Source organism: Protopterus annectens, chromosome 12.part0 (genome assembly GCF_019279795.1).
Source record: "Protopterus annectens isolate FY-2018-M chromosome 12.part0, PAN1.0, whole genome shotgun sequence".
In the NCBI taxonomy this organism is placed as follows: Eukaryota; Metazoa; Chordata; order Ceratodontiformes; family Protopteridae; genus Protopterus; species Protopterus annectens.
This window is the reverse complement of record NC_056746.1, coordinates 1,268,194,708-1,268,212,759: the sequence shown is the minus strand read 5'-3', so window position 1 is coordinate 1,268,212,759 and position 18,052 is coordinate 1,268,194,708. Positions and strand designations below refer to the sequence as shown.

At 39.7% G+C, this 18,052-nt stretch overlaps 1 protein-coding gene across 2 annotated transcripts in view; it reads left to right on the top strand.

Annotated features, from left to right (window-relative positions):
* Nucleotides 1–18,052, top strand: part of RBCK1 (RANBP2-type and C3HC4-type zinc finger containing 1) — a 348,371-nt gene that overhangs the window by 115,902 nt on the left and 214,417 nt on the right. For both annotated transcript variants that reach the window (XM_044090303.1, XM_044090302.1), the window contains 2 exons: nt 5,721–5,919; nt 16,506–16,651. In XM_044090303.1, coding sequence (XP_043946238.1) covers nt 5,721–5,919; nt 16,506–16,651 — 345 coding nt within the window. The remainder of the gene's footprint in view (nt 1–5,720; nt 5,920–16,505; nt 16,652–18,052) is intronic.

Here is an 18,052-nt window from a genome sequence, read left to right as displayed (position 1 = left end):
ACAAATACCTCATAAGGATTTCCATTCCTACTGCTTTCCCGCAGGCCTCTACCGAGACTCTTTTGGAGTCCGGTATGTTGCAGAAATCTTCTTCATCTTCCAAGCTTATGGCTGTCTCTGCCTCTGTTAGGTCTGGAGCCGTGACGCAGGCACCGGCTTCTGAGGAGGCCTCTCGCAGTACCGAATCTAGACAAAAAATGACATCTTCTCATCCTACTACCATTTCTCTCAAACCGACGGATTCTCTTAGGCCTAGAAGCAAAGCCACTCCTAGAAAATCTGTCTCAAGCCACCATCTTGCTCCTGCTCCACCACCCCAAGCACAAATGCTGAAAATGGCAGAGGATCTCATCTCCCTTATCAGGGGTAGTCAGGCCACAACTTCTAAAAGAAAAAGCCACCCTTCTCCAGAAATTGACAGATCAGGATTCTGAGGAATCTGACTATTCAGATTTTGAAGAGGAACAACAACCTCTGACTGTTTATGAGGATTCAGATGCAGAGGAATCCATTCCTTCTGCCTCCCCACCAGAAGACCTTTCCTTTGGGGAAACCCTTCACACCCTCCGGGAACATTTCCAATGCGAATCTCAGGATTCCCCCAGTCTAAAAAAAGACTTGGAGAGATTCTGGACCTGCCCCAGCACAGACCCCTGACAACCCCCCCCCCCCCTATTTTAGAAGTGGTGGATGATGTTTCCCAGAATCCAGCTTAGCCCCTGATGCTCTCCCACCTGCTCCCAGTAAACCTGACAGGTATTACAGAGTACCGGTTTCTCACAAATACCCGTACAGAAATACTGCTACAGACCCAGAGGTTATTACACAGGGACCTAAAGGAGCCAAGACTAGTTCTGCCAAGAATCCTATTTCTTCTGCCAAGGATTCCAGAGCTCTGGATAGATGTGGTAAAAAGTATACACCTCTGCATCCTTGGCTATCAGAGCATTCAACTGTCAGTTCCATATGTTAAAATATCAACAGCACACTTTGAAACTATTAAAACAAAAGATTTCAACCTTTCCTGACTGTGTCAATTCAAAAGAGTTAGCAGCTTTACTGCACTCTACTTGTCAAGTGGCCAAACACTCATTGCACTGTGGATATGATGCCCTAGAAGCCTCAAACAGGGCAGCAGTGTCAGGATCTGTTATTAGGAGACATGCATGGTTGAAGAAACAATCTCTCCCTGATCATGTCAAGTCTAAACTAATTGATACATCCCTGGATAAGGACCACTTGTTTGGAGTAAAAGCAGAAGAGGTGCTTAAAATGATGGAAGACAAAGCCAAATCTATGCAAACAGTAAAAGATTTATTTCAGGTTCAACCTCCCATGTTCAGCAGGAAAGTGGCCTGTGGCAAGAACAAGGGTCTTCCATTCACCCTACCCACCAGACCATCACCACCAATGCCTCAGAGATTGCTTGGGGCGCTCACCTAGCAGGCAGGTGCACCCAAGGTCTGTGGGATGCCCAACACCTTCCCTTACACATCAATCAGAAGGAAATGATGGCAGTACAAAAGGCGCTGACATCCTTCAAACCCCATCTCAGGTCAGGGGTTCTCCTTATCAAAACAGACACCACAGTAATGTGGTACATCAACAAACAGGGAGGGACCTAATCTTACCCTCTGTGCAGGCTAGCCATGAACCTCTGGCTGACAGCCTCCTCCATGGGATTACACCTAATTGTCCAATACCTACCAGGGATCAGTAACACCCTGGCAGACCACCTAAGCAGAAACTTACTAGACCCACCCCCCCATGAATGGCAGCTCCATAGAAAAATCTTTTTGCAAGTCATTCAGGAGTGGGGAACTTTGGAGGTGGATCTCTTCGCTTTGCACCTCAACCACTAGCTGAAAAAATTCTGTAACAGGGAGTATCGCCACCTAATGTGGAAGGTGGATGCCTTGACCTTCCCCTGGAACTGCCTCTTTGTGTAAACATTCCCTCCTCTACCTCTTATTTCCAAGGTACTGATCAAGACCAAAGGCCATCCTCATTGCTCCAAATTGGCCCAGACAGCATTGGTACCCCTTACTTCACAGCCTGACCTTACAGCCTCCCAGGCAGCTTCCCCTGATCTCAGACCTCTTGACCCAGGTGGGGGGGTGCTTCACCTAGACTTGCAGACTCTCAAACTATCAGTATGGCTAATACTTTAAAAGCAAACAAGGGATCCCTGTTAAGCAAAGAGGTCCTAGACATTATCACAGAGGCCAGAAGGCCCAGCACCAGAAAATCCTATGCAGGGAAATGGAAAAGATTCTGTTCCTGGAGCTGGTCCAGAGGGGGCAGTACCTCACAGCCATCCCTCTTATCCTGGACTACCTAGCCGAGTTACTCAATAGTGGCCTCTCCTCTTCTTTTAAAATCCATGCCTCAGCCATTTCAGCCCATTTCGATACTGACCAGCCCCTGTTCTCACATCCTATGATTAAACAATTCCTCAGAGGGGTTTCTAATATCAGACCTCCCAGAAGGCCACCCACGCCAGCCTGGGACCTGAATTATGTTTTGGAAAAACTGACTTTACCACCATTTGAACCTTCTGCTTCAGCAGAATTGAGATACCTCTCCTTGAAAGACTGCTTTCCTACTAGCTATCACCTCAGCCAGAAGGGTTTCAGAACTTCAGGCACACATGGCTGTTGAGCTCTTCATCATTTTCCATGCAGACAGGTTATCCCTAAGGAATAACCCCTCCTTTATGCCCAAGGTGGTATCTGATGTGACTCTCAACCAGGCCATACATCTACCCACTTTCTTTTCTAACCCTCAAAACAAGGGGGAAAGAATTCTGTACTCATTAGACATGCACAGACAACTCAGATACTACCTAGACCATACTAAACCCTTCAGAAAAACAGACCAGTTTCTTGTCAGCTTTGCCCCAGGGGCAGAGAGGAAGTCCATTTCCAAACAAACCATTTCCAAATGGATATCACACTGTATCCATTTCTGCTACAGACTACAGGGGAAACCACCCCCTAAGTCTATTCATACCCATTCCACTAGAGGAACCTCCACTTCCACAGCATTCCTCAGAGGAGTACCCACCAGGGACATCTTGGAAGCTGCCATGTGAATGTCTGTCCACACCTTTACAAAGCATTACCACTTAAAACTTTTCTGTAAGGCTAAGGCGGGGTTTGCCTCTGCAGTTCTGTAGGGCTTGCTGACCTAGGCCTAGGGCTCTGACTAATTCTTCCACCCCTCTCCTCAGCTTTGGGAATCCTCCCACAGGTGATGACTGCAACAGTGAAACACCAAGAATTTAGTGCAGTTGTGTACACTTGCCATAAATGCAGATATTCGAGTGCATTCACTGTTGCAGTCCTGCTTTCCCCTTATATCCTCTTTCCCTAGGGGGATATAAGCTAACCATGGTGGCTTTAGCCACCAGGACCACTTTACCATATTTCCTTGTGTTTCTAATTGGTTAGGGTAAGAAAAACTGATGTGATGGCGTCTGCTGCCTTGTTTTATAGCACTGATGACCTGACATCAGACTACAGGTGCCTGGGCCGACACAGGGAAAACATTGACTCTGGTATTAAGGCTACCACAGCAGGGATAACCCACAGGTGATGATTGCAACGGTGAATACACTCAAACATCTACATTTATGGTAAGTGTACACAACTATACTTTAACTGTTGCCATCTCTGTTTATTCACTTCTAGCCTCATATTTCTTCGACAGCGACTGTTGCAGGTCTTCTCTTACACAATCCACACCCCTTTGCTGGATATCCTTGTTTCCTCTTGCCTTCTTCCTGTCCCTCCCAATCTTCTGTTTTCCTGCACATGCCCAAACCACTGTAAGCCATTCTTTTTGACTTTCTGTGCAACTAGAGCTACTTTGGCTTTTGCTCTATTTCAATTTATCTTTCTGTCCCCCAGTGTACATCCCACCACCCATCAAAGGCACTTCATCTCCATCACCTCTAGCTTCCTTAACTGCTCTGTTTCTGTACAGTGCAGTAGTACTGGTTGCACTACTGTTTTGTAAATTTTGCTTTTCAGCTTCTTTGGCATTCTTCTGCCACACACCCTGACAATCTGTATCAGTTGGCTGCAGCCCCTCTGATTCAAGCTGTGGCTTTCTCATTCAGACTTCACCTTTTCTGAAACCACCCCGTATGTATACTTGAAGCTGTTAACTTGTGCCACTATTTCCATTATATCTGAATTTTCAGCTTGTTCTGTTTTCCCCATTTGCTGCCATTACAGCTGTCTGACCTCTACTCTGTTTCATCCCATGTACCTTCAGTTTTCCTTTCTATTCCCCTGTAATTTTGTGAAGTTCTAGTTTAAACTTTGGTTGTAATGCTACATTATTTGCATACAGCAGCTTTGTTTTTCCTGGATCCCCAGTCTGTTTGCTAATATCCATCACCAGCATGAATAGCATATATATTGTGAGCTTTAAATGACATTCAGATCACTTTTTTGACATGATGCATACACCTAGGGAGTATTTTTTTTCTTTGTTTTGGCTACCCCCACACCTTGCATCAATCCCACGTGCCCTACAGGCTTATTTATGCTATTCTGGGACACTAGACATCTGCTGTAAAAACTAAGGATCATGACCATCGTCTTGCAGGGGTTAGAATAATTTTGTGTGTTCACTCCCTCTTGCTGTTGGCTAGCAGTTATGATTCAGTGTGCCCACAAAATGGAGCACATCCACCATTACATAGTGGGCAATGTATGCCTTAGCTAGATTCACTTCCTGTATGTCCCACCTACTATGTATGAAGCGCATTCTTGCAGCATAACCTGTTCCAGCTGTTTTCTGCCAGGGTAAGTGAACCTCTGTTGGCCACTTTCTGTTATCCTTTCCTGATGGCTGCTTTAATGCTAGATAGTAATGGTTGCCATGTCTTCTAGTGTGTAGTCAAGCCATCTCTGTGCCGTAGAGCCAGCCACCATGGACAGAATTTCTATTTTATACCTAAACATTTTTTTTAATTTAATGTTTGAATTGATTTGTCATCCGCGATTGAAAATTTTTGTACAAAATGAATCTTGGGAAAGTGAAAATTTACCCCTGGTTTGGCACCTACATCTCTAATGCAAATGGGTAAACTGTAAATTGTTCATCTCCCAGGCCCATGCTTACATCTCTCAAGGGTATCAGAACTTGTCAGAGATTTGGGATGCATGGCTAGACTTAAAAAGGCCCTTGTGCTCGTTAGCCTAGTGAACACCTATGAACCTACTGAGAGCTCTGTTCCCCACTTGTTGCAGAAGTGTACATCATTTGCTCAGTAGTAATCATTAATATAAGTACATTTGTTAGATAAGACAGCCATGCTGCAGAACTAACGTGAGTTGTACTGTCAGCTGACATCTCCACCTTGGGATTGTCTTGTTTTATCCCAGCCAAACCATCTGACAGTTTGTTCAACACAGACCGTCTCATTTAAGATGCATTTATGTAGGACATAAGCTGTTTATATTCTTTGTTTCACATGCAATTGTAGATGGAAAATTTTCATTCTTTGGAATGGGTCCAGTCACACATTTTGTGAGGTATTTTGTAAATATTTGTATGGCTGCTGTATCTGTCTTGAACATCAAATCTTAAAATAGGCAGTGGACCATTTGCTCACTCTAATTGCTGCTGAAATGCATTCTGTGATTTATATCCAAGTGTAACCAAGCTAAAGTTGTTTGAAATGTCTCTGTTTTACCTTTGGTCAGGTGTTCCGTGACTATGGCTTCCATCCCAGAGTGCAAAAGTGGATTATTGGACAGCGCCTTCCAAAAGATAATGAAACACTCCACTATCATGGCATAAGGCGGAACGGTGACATGGCCTTCCTCTACCTCATATCTGCCAAGCAAGCCAATCTAAGCAAGCAGAATTACGATCGAGAAATGAGACAACGGCTTTTAGAAGGTGATGCACAGGGAAGGAGTAAAAATAAGTCATATCAATGAAGACAGAATATAAAAGGATGAAAACATGTACTCCATTTTCTTTTATCTGAAAGTGTATATTATTTGTTTATTACTGGGTGTGCATGTTAGACACAGTGGCACTTCTTTTAAGGTTTTATTATAAAAGAGAAACAAAAATAGAAGCAAAAAGCATGTGTAAAGACCAATATGAAAACTTATGTGGTTGCCAGTATGTAAGAACGTAGGAAAATTAAAAAAAAAAAATAAGTAAAACTATAAGAAGTAAGTCAGATGGACTGTGACCAGGAGAAGAAGTAAGTCAGATGGCTAGTGACCAGAAGAAGAAGTAGGACAGGTGTAGATAGCAGAGTGTGGATTACGTGGCTGAATCACAGTGACTTTATTTTTGTGCTAGTCAGAGGGGGATTGTGGGGAAAAGTAAATGCAGTGGGGTGAAAGCAATGCAGAATGACTCAAGAAACTGGCCATGGCTGCTGGGGAATAGAAACGTAAAGGAACACAAGCCCATGTCTGCCTTCAGAAGTGGCCTCTCCAGTTTCAAACCTGTAAAGTACCATGTTTCTGATTTTAGAGTATGAGTAAGCATCAATAATGCCACATGAAGTATGAGTAAGCAGCAATAATGCCACATGAGCTTAAAAAATAACAGTCACTGAGAGAAAGCAGGTCATATACTGTAGAACAAAGGACGTTTATCCAATCAAGAGTACAGTACACTACAGTATAGAGAGAATCAATACTTATGCCACTGTCTTTAGTGCCAGCTGAAAAATACTGTTGTGGGAGATGCCCCTTAAAGTTATAACTCATCTGTAGGCTAAATACAAATAGTGCGTGAGTGATGACGTTACCAGGTAACGTGGCAGGACGTTACCAGGTAACCTGTGGCATGACGTTACCAGGTAATATGGCTGCTATTGAAAACGTGTTGTTTAGGTTATTCTGTTTAATAGCAATGTGAGCTACCTGAGTTGGGATTTTGTGATTACTGGTCCATCTTTATGGAGGCTGTCCCAGATGTTTAGGATTGATGCACATATGGTTTTTACAGAAGTATCATTTTGTGAAAATATTTCATAATTTTAAACAGACTTCCCACTTGTAATTGCAGTGCAGTCAACCAGTCTGATGCACGTATGTAAGTAAAGTAATGACTAGACCACTGTCTTTATTGTGCCAGACAGAAGCAGCTCAAAAACAGCAGTCAGTCTCATTTTTGGCTCAGTGGACATTATCTTGTATAGTGCTTTTTTAATACTGGACATTATCATGTATAGTGCTTTTTTAATACTGGACATTATCATATGTAGTGCTTTTTTAATTGTAAAAATCTGCTGAAACTGCCATTTATTTCATTCTGTAGTTTAATGCACAAGAGAGTTTTGTGAAATCTTGAACTTTTAAAGAAAAAAAGACAAAACTTTGAATGGAAGTAATTGAGAATATTCGGACATTCTCAGTATGGTAGAATTTAGTAGGGCACCATCTTAACTCCTCTGGCTTTTATAAATGTATGCCATCCTGACATTTACTTCTGATAAATTGTTTCATTTCAAAGATCAGTTTATTAGATGCTTCAGTATCACTGCTGTCATCATGAGGGTGGCTTGAACAAGAGGCAGAGCTTTATGACTGAAGAGAAATAAATGTCAATGGGATCCAGTCTAGTATGGCTGAAGTTAATTTCTTGATGTCCAGGATGTTCTGAAGTATATACATGCCCAAATTCATTGATCCTGGAACTGAAACAAGCAGCACATTTTTTCCCCATAAGTCACTGTTGCAGGAGAATATAAAGAGGAATGCATACGTGGCTAATGTATGAAAAGATTGATCCTTTCTAGGCTAACATCATCTAGTGGCATCAGTAATGTCTGCATCTGCTAAGTATCTGTTCCTTTATCCTGGGAAATCCTAACAGAATTTGATAAAGGTGAGAAATGTCTGAAAGGCTAACCTCATCTGAGGAGCTAGCATCACCTGGTTTTAATGCTACAGCTCATGTGTCTGTTCTGCCCACTGTCTGCCGGGTGTACATGCAGAAGTTGGCAGAAATGTCTGCCCAGTTTGCTTAGCTATGCAGCTATTAATTCCAATTTCCATGCCTGTTTCAATGTCTCCCACAGCTGTATCGAAAAGCACAGGACCCAAGCTCAGTCCTTGAGGCAATTCCAAACAAATCACTCTTTGCCATGACAGTAACCCCCCCCCCCCCCCCCCATGATGCTACCCTGTGCTTTCTGCCTTCCATTATTCTTTGCTGGAGCCCCTGTCCTCTACCAACCTGATAATTTCCCCCAATTTCCTGCTGTCCATGAAAAGGTAGTGAGAGCCAAGAATCAAGGTGGCAATCCCAGTGATTTTATGGGGAGGTGTATACTGCTAAGTTAATCCCTGTGATATGGGTAAAAGGTTCACCCCTAATGCAACATCTGCAACCTGGCCCAATAGTGTTTTATCACACTTAATCTATAGCTAAGCATTAGTGGGGCCTTGCTTGTAATAGTTCCCCATTTTGGAGGACCTTAAAGGAAAGGATGCAGTCATAATGGATAGATGCCACTAGGATGATGTCCCATTTGTAATGCTTTCTACACAACCCTGTGTCCAGTAGGCAGCAGCTGATAAGCAGGACTGAACTGCTTCCTTTGTGTTGGATTAATGAGCCATTGTCTTGGATTAATGAGCCAACCAATCACCCCTGTCCCTCCTGACTTTCACTTCCAACACTCGGACTTTTTGCCAGGGCTGTAATGAAGGCTCAATCGCATAATACCATGGGGCCAGCTTCAGTCCTTTTTTCCTACCCATTTAACGATTTTCTCTGAGCGACATACAGTTTACTTAGTAAATTTGTTTGTAGTTTAGATTCAGTGGTCTTCCTTAAAATCCAAATAAATTACATCATGTAGAGATTCCCCACTCAGTCTCTACCCTTACCTGGCCATAATATTGGACCACTCAGTCTCTACCCTTACCTGGCCATAATATTGGACCACTCAGTTTCTGCCCTTACCTGGCCATAATATTGGACCACTCAGCCTCTACCTTTACTTAAAAATTTCAAATGGCTCTCGGTGCCTCATAAGGCCAATTTTCTTCTAACTAGTCTAATTTACAAGCTGCTAAAACATGGTCATTACCCCCTTTAAGACTGAAACTACCTTTACAAGATTGAAGTAAATAATGTCTAGTTTAAGTCACATCAGCCACCATTGCAGGCTTATCCAATATTATGGCCAGGTAAGGGCAGAGACTGAGTGGTCCAATATTATGGCCAGGTAAGGGCAGAGACTGAGTGGTCCAATATTACGGCCAGGTAAGGGTAGAGCCTGAGTGGTCCAATATTATGGCCAGGTAAGGGCAAAGACTGAGTGGTCCAATATTATGGTGCATCTGGGGATCTGTTAATACAAAGAATCTGCAGAATTTATTCTCCACAATCTGTATTCTGTAAGTATTGTGGGCTTGATGCATAACAAGAAAAGAAAAGCCATATTGTTGGGTATTTAAAATATTTTTAGAAATGAGCCTGCATGTAGTAGGTGAAAGGAGGTGACTGATCTTGTAACATAGTTTTAATTGAACAAGTTCTTTATTAGTTACAAAATCTATATGTGTGGTAAAGGAAAGGATAGGTTTGAGTATTAGGCCTAGGTACCTCTGGTCAGTGACATTAGGTTTTCTGTTCCCATTAAAATCTGTTAAGAGAACAGGAGGAATAGTGGGTCATTTCTTGGCAGAAACAAAGTCCATGAGGTTAATTAGTAGTTTGTTAGTAGTGGACAAGGTGCCTGAGTTAGTACAACGCAAAAAACATTCAGACAAAAATGGCTTAAGAGCCTTTAATAGCAAGAAATATGCTCCGGGAGAAAAAGAGTACACAGATCAGCTAGAGAAGTGAAGAAAGTGAGTTAAGGAAGAAATTACTGCCAGAACACACTACTTGGGACATAAAAGGTAGATGAGTAAGTTAAGGTTTGCAAATAATAGCATAAATAAATATTTTTGTAGAAGTGGTGCATCATACTTAGTACGAAGTTTAGCTGTCAGAGAGCAGCTACATAGAAAGCCTTAACTTAAAGCTGCAGTAGTGTAGCTATTAACACGTTTTTTAAGCAATTTGTAATTGAGACAGGACACGGTCCAAAGTTTTTTGTAGTGGAAGATCTGGAGAATTAGGGATCTTAGAGACTTACACTACTTAACATCTTAGCTTTCTACTACATACAGTTACAGGACAGACATGGAAAAGTAGCATAGGTGTTAAACTGTCATAAAAAAGTATAGTTAGATTATTTCAATATGCATTCAGCTTTGAGTAGTTTATGGGGGAAGTATTTCAGGCAGGGTCAATGTTAGCTATGTTACATATATGTACTTGTTTAATAAAGTCAGCTGTTGAATATGCTGTCTGTGGTCCACATACAATGTTGATTATTAAATTCAAAAGTGTCCAAATAAAATAGACTAGGTTTATGATTTTTCTCCCTTCTCATATAAAACAAGGCTGAGGAATTTAAAATGTTCTCTTTACTGTGAGATGAGTGGATCTGTATTCCTGCATAAAATGTGAGAAGGAATGAGTTGTCATTTAATGGTCTGGCCTTGTAAGTTCTTGGTGATTGCAACCTTAGAGGTGTTGATCAGAACTTACAACAAAATAAGTGTCATCTAGTCTAAATTGTGACCTGGTTTACAATAAAACTTGACCCATTTTGGAATACACATCCCACATATCTTAGGACTGCAGTATGCTTCTCAACTGTCCAAATTTTTGCAGAATGCCCAGATTTTTGCCTCATATTTTTGGGCTGTGCCTCATAAAAATATGTTTTTTTTTCTGGTGTCAAACAAGTGAAGATTGAATTCACCAAATAATGACAAATATTTGAGTCTCAGACTACATATCCTTTTGAAAATGCATGGTAACACAAAACCTTTTATTCTAGCAACTTTCTAAATTTTAAAAGGGCAATATTTAAAAATTGTCCCTGTATTTGGGGCTTTGTCCCCTATTATTTTTGGCTTTATCCAGATTTCTTGTGCTAACAGGTTGAGAGGTATGAACTGTACCCTCTTAGTTTCTAAAACAGATTTGAACCAACTGATAGCTGTGATTGTACCATATCTGGCAGATTTGGGCATTAGAACCAACAGTTATTTTCCAACACTTGTATGAACATATGCATGTCAGCACATAAAGAACCCCTTTTTTGTTTCAGTCATGTCTTAAACCCTTACATCTTTCTGCGCGACTTTTCTTTCAGCATCTTCTTGCTCTTTCCTTCCTGCTTGCCCTACGCCTTTTAAGTACTCACAAGCCCTTCACTCTTTCCATACTTCATTTTTACCTCCTTTGCACCATGGTGGTCTTCTCCTTCTGTTGATCTTTTCCCAGTAATTTCTCATTCGTCTTTTTATGCTACCCTTGGGCCTGCCCCAAAGCATATTTGTCTTTATACTAATTTCTAGCCTGCCAAACCTTTATTTACTAAAGTATAAGATGTTTCCAAATATATAAATAAGTAAATTGAGTAGTAAAGTTAAAATATGAAAAAAGTGTGCAAACTTGCATTGCCTTTACGACAGTAATGCTGGAGGAATCTCATATGAAGTTATGTGTACAGAGGTGGGGTGACCAGTGTGTAATATGTGTTGTAGCACATTCTCAATTTTACAGGTGTGTAAGTCATAGCAGGCACTGCTCACTATACATGGTTACCTTTCAGAAAAAAAAAGTTACTAGTTTTAGTTTGTGTTACTTGTAAGGTTAGCTGATGCTGCCTGTAAACATTTATTAACAGCTGTTTGATACCATATTCATGCAGATTAATCCCTGCACAGAGTGACTGTTGTGCTTGAGAAGAATTATCAGCTCTGGCAGTACACTTCTAACCTTTACCAAGGTTTTTTCATTAGGACTGTGATTTACCTGTAGCATTATCCTTATGTCTAGAGAAATTCACAGTGTTTTCTTTCAGCTCAGCAACTGACTAACAGTATTGTCTGTGATTATAGCAGCTGATCCAGAGAACTGCCTATAAACAAAGTGCTTACAAAGTAATTACTACCGAGGACTCTATTCTGCATGGTCTGGTTTTGTTCCTGTTTCTAGATATTGTGTTGGTTTAATTTCTCCAAATGTTTAAGATTTTACATACCTTGACAGGAATGTACCCTATTTCTGTGTCTGGACATAATTAAAGTTCATGAAATTAGTTTTGTTTCAGTTTTTGACATTTGATATAAGTCTTCTCAATGATTGCCTTTTCTGCAGTTCATAATCGGTTACCTTTGTTGGTAGTGTATTTAATTTTTTTTTATTAGCCCACTTGGCCCTACTATAACTGCAACTATCTATGCATCCGTATTCAACATTGTTCTAGATTTTTTGCTAGCAAGTCTTGATATTTTACAAATATATGTCTTTCATTTCATAAGACACTTTAGTCGGTGTAGCAATTTCAATAATCAAAGCTGTTTCTGTCTTTTTCTCTTGAACTACAGTATCTGGTCTGTTTGCTTCTGCTTTCTTAGCTGCTGATACAGGATGATCCCACATAATCTTTAATTACTTCCTTGTTTTCAGTAATCCTTTGCAGTTCATGTCTCCAGTGTCTCTCAGCTACTTCTTTGTTGTAATATTTACAAAGTTTCAAGTGTAACAGTCTTGCCACATGGTTATGTCTTTCAGTATACAAACCTTCAGACACGACGGTATCACAACCTGCAACATGATGTGGAACTGTTTTCAGTGCTGTACTGCAAAACCTACAATTGACAGCATCTCCTACCCCTCTGTTTTTTTTTTTTTTTGTGAACCATCTAGTATGTAATCCACTGTCTTGGGCTGCCAACATTAACCTTTTGACTTTTGGTTTAAATTTGCCTTGCCTTAGCAACTCATAAGCCAACTCTTGGACATGTGGTTGTCCCAGTAGGTCACTGTACTTCTTGCTATAATTGTGGTTGTTTCATCTTTTCTTTTTTCCAGATTCCATTCTTTGTAATCTTTCTTTTGCTTTTTTGCACTTTCTTTTGCCATCTGTTTTGTTATTCAAATTGGTTACATTTCCATTCCTGTTTATTTCCTAAGGATGTCTGCTAACCTAAGCCAAGAGGTCTCCTTAGACTTATTTTGTTTGTTATAGAACTTTCAATATGTTTTGGATATGATGATGTCAGTTAATATGCATGCAATCCCACAATCACTGACCTGTATGTAGAGTCATTTTCAAGGAGGCCCATGCCTCCTTCAGAATGAAGAATATATAATCTTGGCAAACATTGGTTCTTGATCATTTGAAGGCATGAAGCAATTTTCTAGTTTTTCTACCAAGCTTATCCATCTCTTTTTGTCGCTAGACAATCACCCTAAAGCTGTAAGTAAAAGCAGGAAATTCAAGTTGAATTATAGCTTGAACTTTGTTCCTAAATGTCACAACAGAATCAGTATTAATTTTAGTTCTCTAAAATATTCTTTACATAGCTTTGTTTTCATTTGTTCATGTTACATCTCTGCAACTTCATCCATTCCAAGATATTTGTACAAATCTTGTTCCAAATTATTTGTATCACATTCCCCCAGTAGTTTTATATTTTATCAATTCTTCAGTTTTTCTCTTTCAAATGTTTCTTTTGCGTGTTTGTCTGCATTCCTTTGTCATCTGAGAAGGTTTGAATGACTTGTAGTTGCTCTTCCGGGTGTTTGAGATGATGAACTCTACAGTTTTAGATCATCCACGTAGAGTAGATGAGATATCCTTTGACCTGATTATTGGAGTCGGACTGAATCCGTCACCTCAGCTGTTGAGTAGACAGCTTAACAGACAGAGACCAAGACAAAACAGTAATGGGGATAAAGAATCACCTTGAAATGTTGGATTTTCACACCCTTTGGACAGCAGTTTTTTTTCTTTTTTTGTGGTTCATCTGCAAAGTGGATTGCCATTTTTTCATAGTAACTGCAATAAAATTTACAAATGTGTGATGGATCTTGTACATTTTAAGCCTTTTATAATCCAGGAATGAGGGATACTGTCACATTCGTTTTGTAATCTCTCCATTACATACTGAGATTCTCATTCTTTGTATAGGTCTCTATTATGGCTGTGTTAAACAAAACATGATCCTTTGTTCCATATGAATCTCTTTTACTCCCCTTCTGTTCTATGGCCATGATTGATTTTTTTTAATCTAAATGACTGTATACTCTTTATGCAATAATTCCTGTATTTAACTTGTATATTGTCGGGAGACAGGTTATTGGTCAATATTTCTTAGGGTGATTTGCAGGTTCACTTTTAAGTATGAGTATGGTGCCCCATTGTTAGCCACTCCAGTGTCATTTCAGGGTGTACATATAGCACAGTGCAAGGATAACAATACCGTTAACTAAAAGTTAGGTACAGCATCTGGAGCCAGTGTTTTCCAGTTGGGAGCCCTTCTTATATTTTGCTTTATCTCAGTAGCACTTACGTCATTCCATTTCATAGATTCTATTTCAGAGTCTGTTAATTGTTCTTGTTTCTTTTACCCACTCAGCTTTCTTAGGCTCAGCTGGATCCTCATATATATTTCTCCAGAATGTGTTTATTTCTTCCATTCTCGGTGGCATCTCAACTATTGCTGTTTTTCTTCCCTAGCTCCCTGTAGCATTTCTTTGCTCATCCCTAAACTGTTAGTTTTGTATCCTTTCTTTACATTTCTCGGTGCATCTCCTGAGTTTTTAAACCTCTGTAGAGATTTTTAATTTATTGTTAGAGATAGTATAACTTAACTCCTGATCTGTCTTGATGTAGTTTTGTTTTTGCTTAGTCACATTTCTAATACTTTCTTTTAAATCAATTTCATTTTCTGTATTCTTCAAATAATGATACTTTTTTTCTTAACTGTTTCGCAATTGTTTTGAGTCTGTGTTTCCACAGTGGTGATCTAGTTGCTTCTTTGTTTTCCTTCACTAATTTTTGCTTTCTTTGTAATTATATTATCTGCTATTAATTTTGATTTGTAGTAATGTATTGTGTTGCATTAGTTTTTTGTTATATACCATGGATCTCTTTTTATAGTTCCAGTTACTTTATTAATTTGACTTACAAAGTTAACAGTCCTTGTCATATTCACCTCTAGCAACTTCCATTTCTCATACATATTACTATATTTATCCATTTCTGTCAAACATAGCGAATCTTCCCTTAAGTTATTTTTTTCCTGTTTTCAGAGTTTCTTCTAGGGTTTGTGTTTCCTGCCCTTTCTGCCTCTGTGCCACATTTAACCGAATTAATGAGCAATTTTCTCTTCTAGTACATTGCAGTACTTCAGCTATCACTTCTTCAAGCTGTACCTGTTTTTATAGTATACTGCAGATTATATGTTATTTTTCCATGATTGTGCAAATTTTCAACAAATATTCTGATTCCCATAGTCAAACTGAACAGGTTCATTGTATCCTCAAAAAAATGTCCCGAAGTTTTTAATGTGGACATTTTTTCTATCTCCTCTTCAAATATGCCTTTGCTCTGTGGGATTAACCTGGTTAATAGAACAGATAACTGATATCATTATCTGTAACCAGCCACTGAATTTTAAGACTAGATTGCGATTGGCGATGATGCCTTTTGATCTAGCTACAAATTGAATGATTTCTTTGTCAAGCTAAGGATTGAAAATGTCTCTTTTTGTCTGCTCATAGACCATATGCAAGTTAATGCAGATGAATATTTCACTAAAACATGGTTTTAAATATAAACTTAACTTCTGATTATCTATATTTATGTTTAGGTATGCCCACAACTCCAGAGTATTGTCTCTGGGAACGTCTGCTGAATCATACAGAAAGGGACAGTTACTGATGCTCAAGCCCCAAAATTCTGAGTGACTCTTCTTAGGGACTGGACATCCAGTTAAAGTGGATGGTGGCTCCTACCCCAAAGATGCAGTGAAGGGAGCAAATTCTTCTATATATCTTGTCAGTAGCATTAAAAGTCTACGATTTGAGTACAAGTTGTTGTTCTTTCGGCTTTTCCCAGTTAGGGGTCGCCACAGGGGAACTCCGGTCCGCTAATCATTGGCAGTAGATTTTTACGGTGCCAAGGTGCCAGCCCGATGCCCACCCTTCAACGAAGGCATGCCCATTTACGCATGTCTTTCGAATGCCACTCGACCATGGGGAGGATATGCAGACTCCACACAGAAGACGCTCCAGCTGAGAATCGAACAGGAGAACCTCTTGCTGTGAGACAACAACGCTACCGCTGCACTAAGTACTATACCAAATAGCTGTTCATTCACAGTATTATTTCAACAATTCACTACAAAATTGCAAATTTGTCCTTAAGGATATTAATGTAAATTTATTTCTAGGCTTAGGTCTGTCTGGGGATAAATAGTATGTTCTGTCAACAGAGACTTTTAATCATAGTAATATGTCTAGACTTTCTCACAGTTCAGACATCGTGTTACAGAAGTCAGAAGTTGACTGTTCTCCTTGTTAGGATGGCCAGATACTCAGCATTCATATCTTCTTGGAGAGTTTTACATTTACATTTGCTTGTTTTCCAGAGTATGGATATGAAATTTTTATAGAACCTCGAGGAACAGAGCATCCTGCTAAGCAGGATGATGGAGAGATTCAGCAGTTCATAGAAGGGCCACCAGCTGTACCAAAAAAGCCAAAGCCTCCTGCTCTTCCTCCAGAATTACCAGAGGTATGTGGCCTTCTAACTTAACAACTGTCTATTAAATATGTAGATGACCTCCAGCAGTTGGTGGGGGGGGTGTATGTGTATGAAGTACGTTCACGTCTGGTAATAACGCACATGAAGTATTTGTATTGTAGGGTTAAGAATCAATGCTTCATAGTTTTGTGATGAGTGATAAAGCCACAAGTTTGGAACCAAGTTCCCTAAGCTTGCAATACAAGATATTTCATGCGTCATACAACCCAAACCACATATTCCATTTATCCATTTTTTCTGCGTTTCAAGGCTAGCATGCTCCATTGACTTTAATGGGCTGTGTTAATGGCCTGAGTTTTTACTGAATACAGCTACAGGTATCTTGTGTAGTTTTTATGAATGTAGTGTGATTTGCATGATTTTCTGCTGTTAAGATTAACTTTTCTCTACTTTTTATTTTTGTTGTAGTTTCAATTTTTATGAAGTTAAGAATGTCTGGCAGTTGGCTTAGAGGATTTATGAGCTGTTAATGAACTGTTTCCTGTGGCCCAATGGTACAAGATATGATTCCCTCAGCCTCCTTTGCCTAACTGTGTAACTCTGACCAAATCACTTAACCAGACACCGCTCCCATCCCAAGTCTGAAAAACGTGCATGGAGATCAGTGCTTTACCCCTGAAAACAAATACAAGTAAAATAAAACAAATGAAAAGACGTTTAGTAGTGTAATGACTGTTTTGATAGAATGCCCTAGTTTCATACTTATTTTTACGTTAGTTTACAAAGTTGAATCAACGCTAATGCCTTTTCCATTTGGTTAGTTGCACACAGTTAGAATTGGGTGTGTTTTGCTAGTAAAGCATTTTTTTAGTTCTGGTTAACAATTTTATTTTAATGATTTGTAACATGAATAAATTCTGAGAAGTTGTTTTAAATTGGCAGTATTGATTTTGTGGGTTATGCGTATGAGTATTTTGTTTGTGCGTTGTTTGAAATTACTTTTTCTTTTTTATGCTACAAAATAGAGATCCAGTCTGCATTTTACCTTATTTTTTTATTTATGTGTAGCTTTAAGTTTTATGGGCTTTCAGTGGGCTACATATGTATGCATTTTTGTGCCATGTGTGAATTTTTAATTTAGTTTTTCACAAGTAAAGTAAATATGGTGGGCTTGAAGAAAATTATAAGAGATAAGGATGCAGCCGAGACACCGATTACCGTTGATATTCTGAGGTCGCTGGCTAAACTTCTGATGAAGCACCTGAGAGTGCAGATACAAATGCCTGCACAGTACACCGGATACATGTTTTTATCATGTCTTTTATCTGGGGTATACCACCAGGATAAGGATGTTTTATATAGCCACATATTTTTAATTAGTTTTCAGCCCTATTCCAGGCAGCCCCCATTTTCACCATCCACACTGCCATG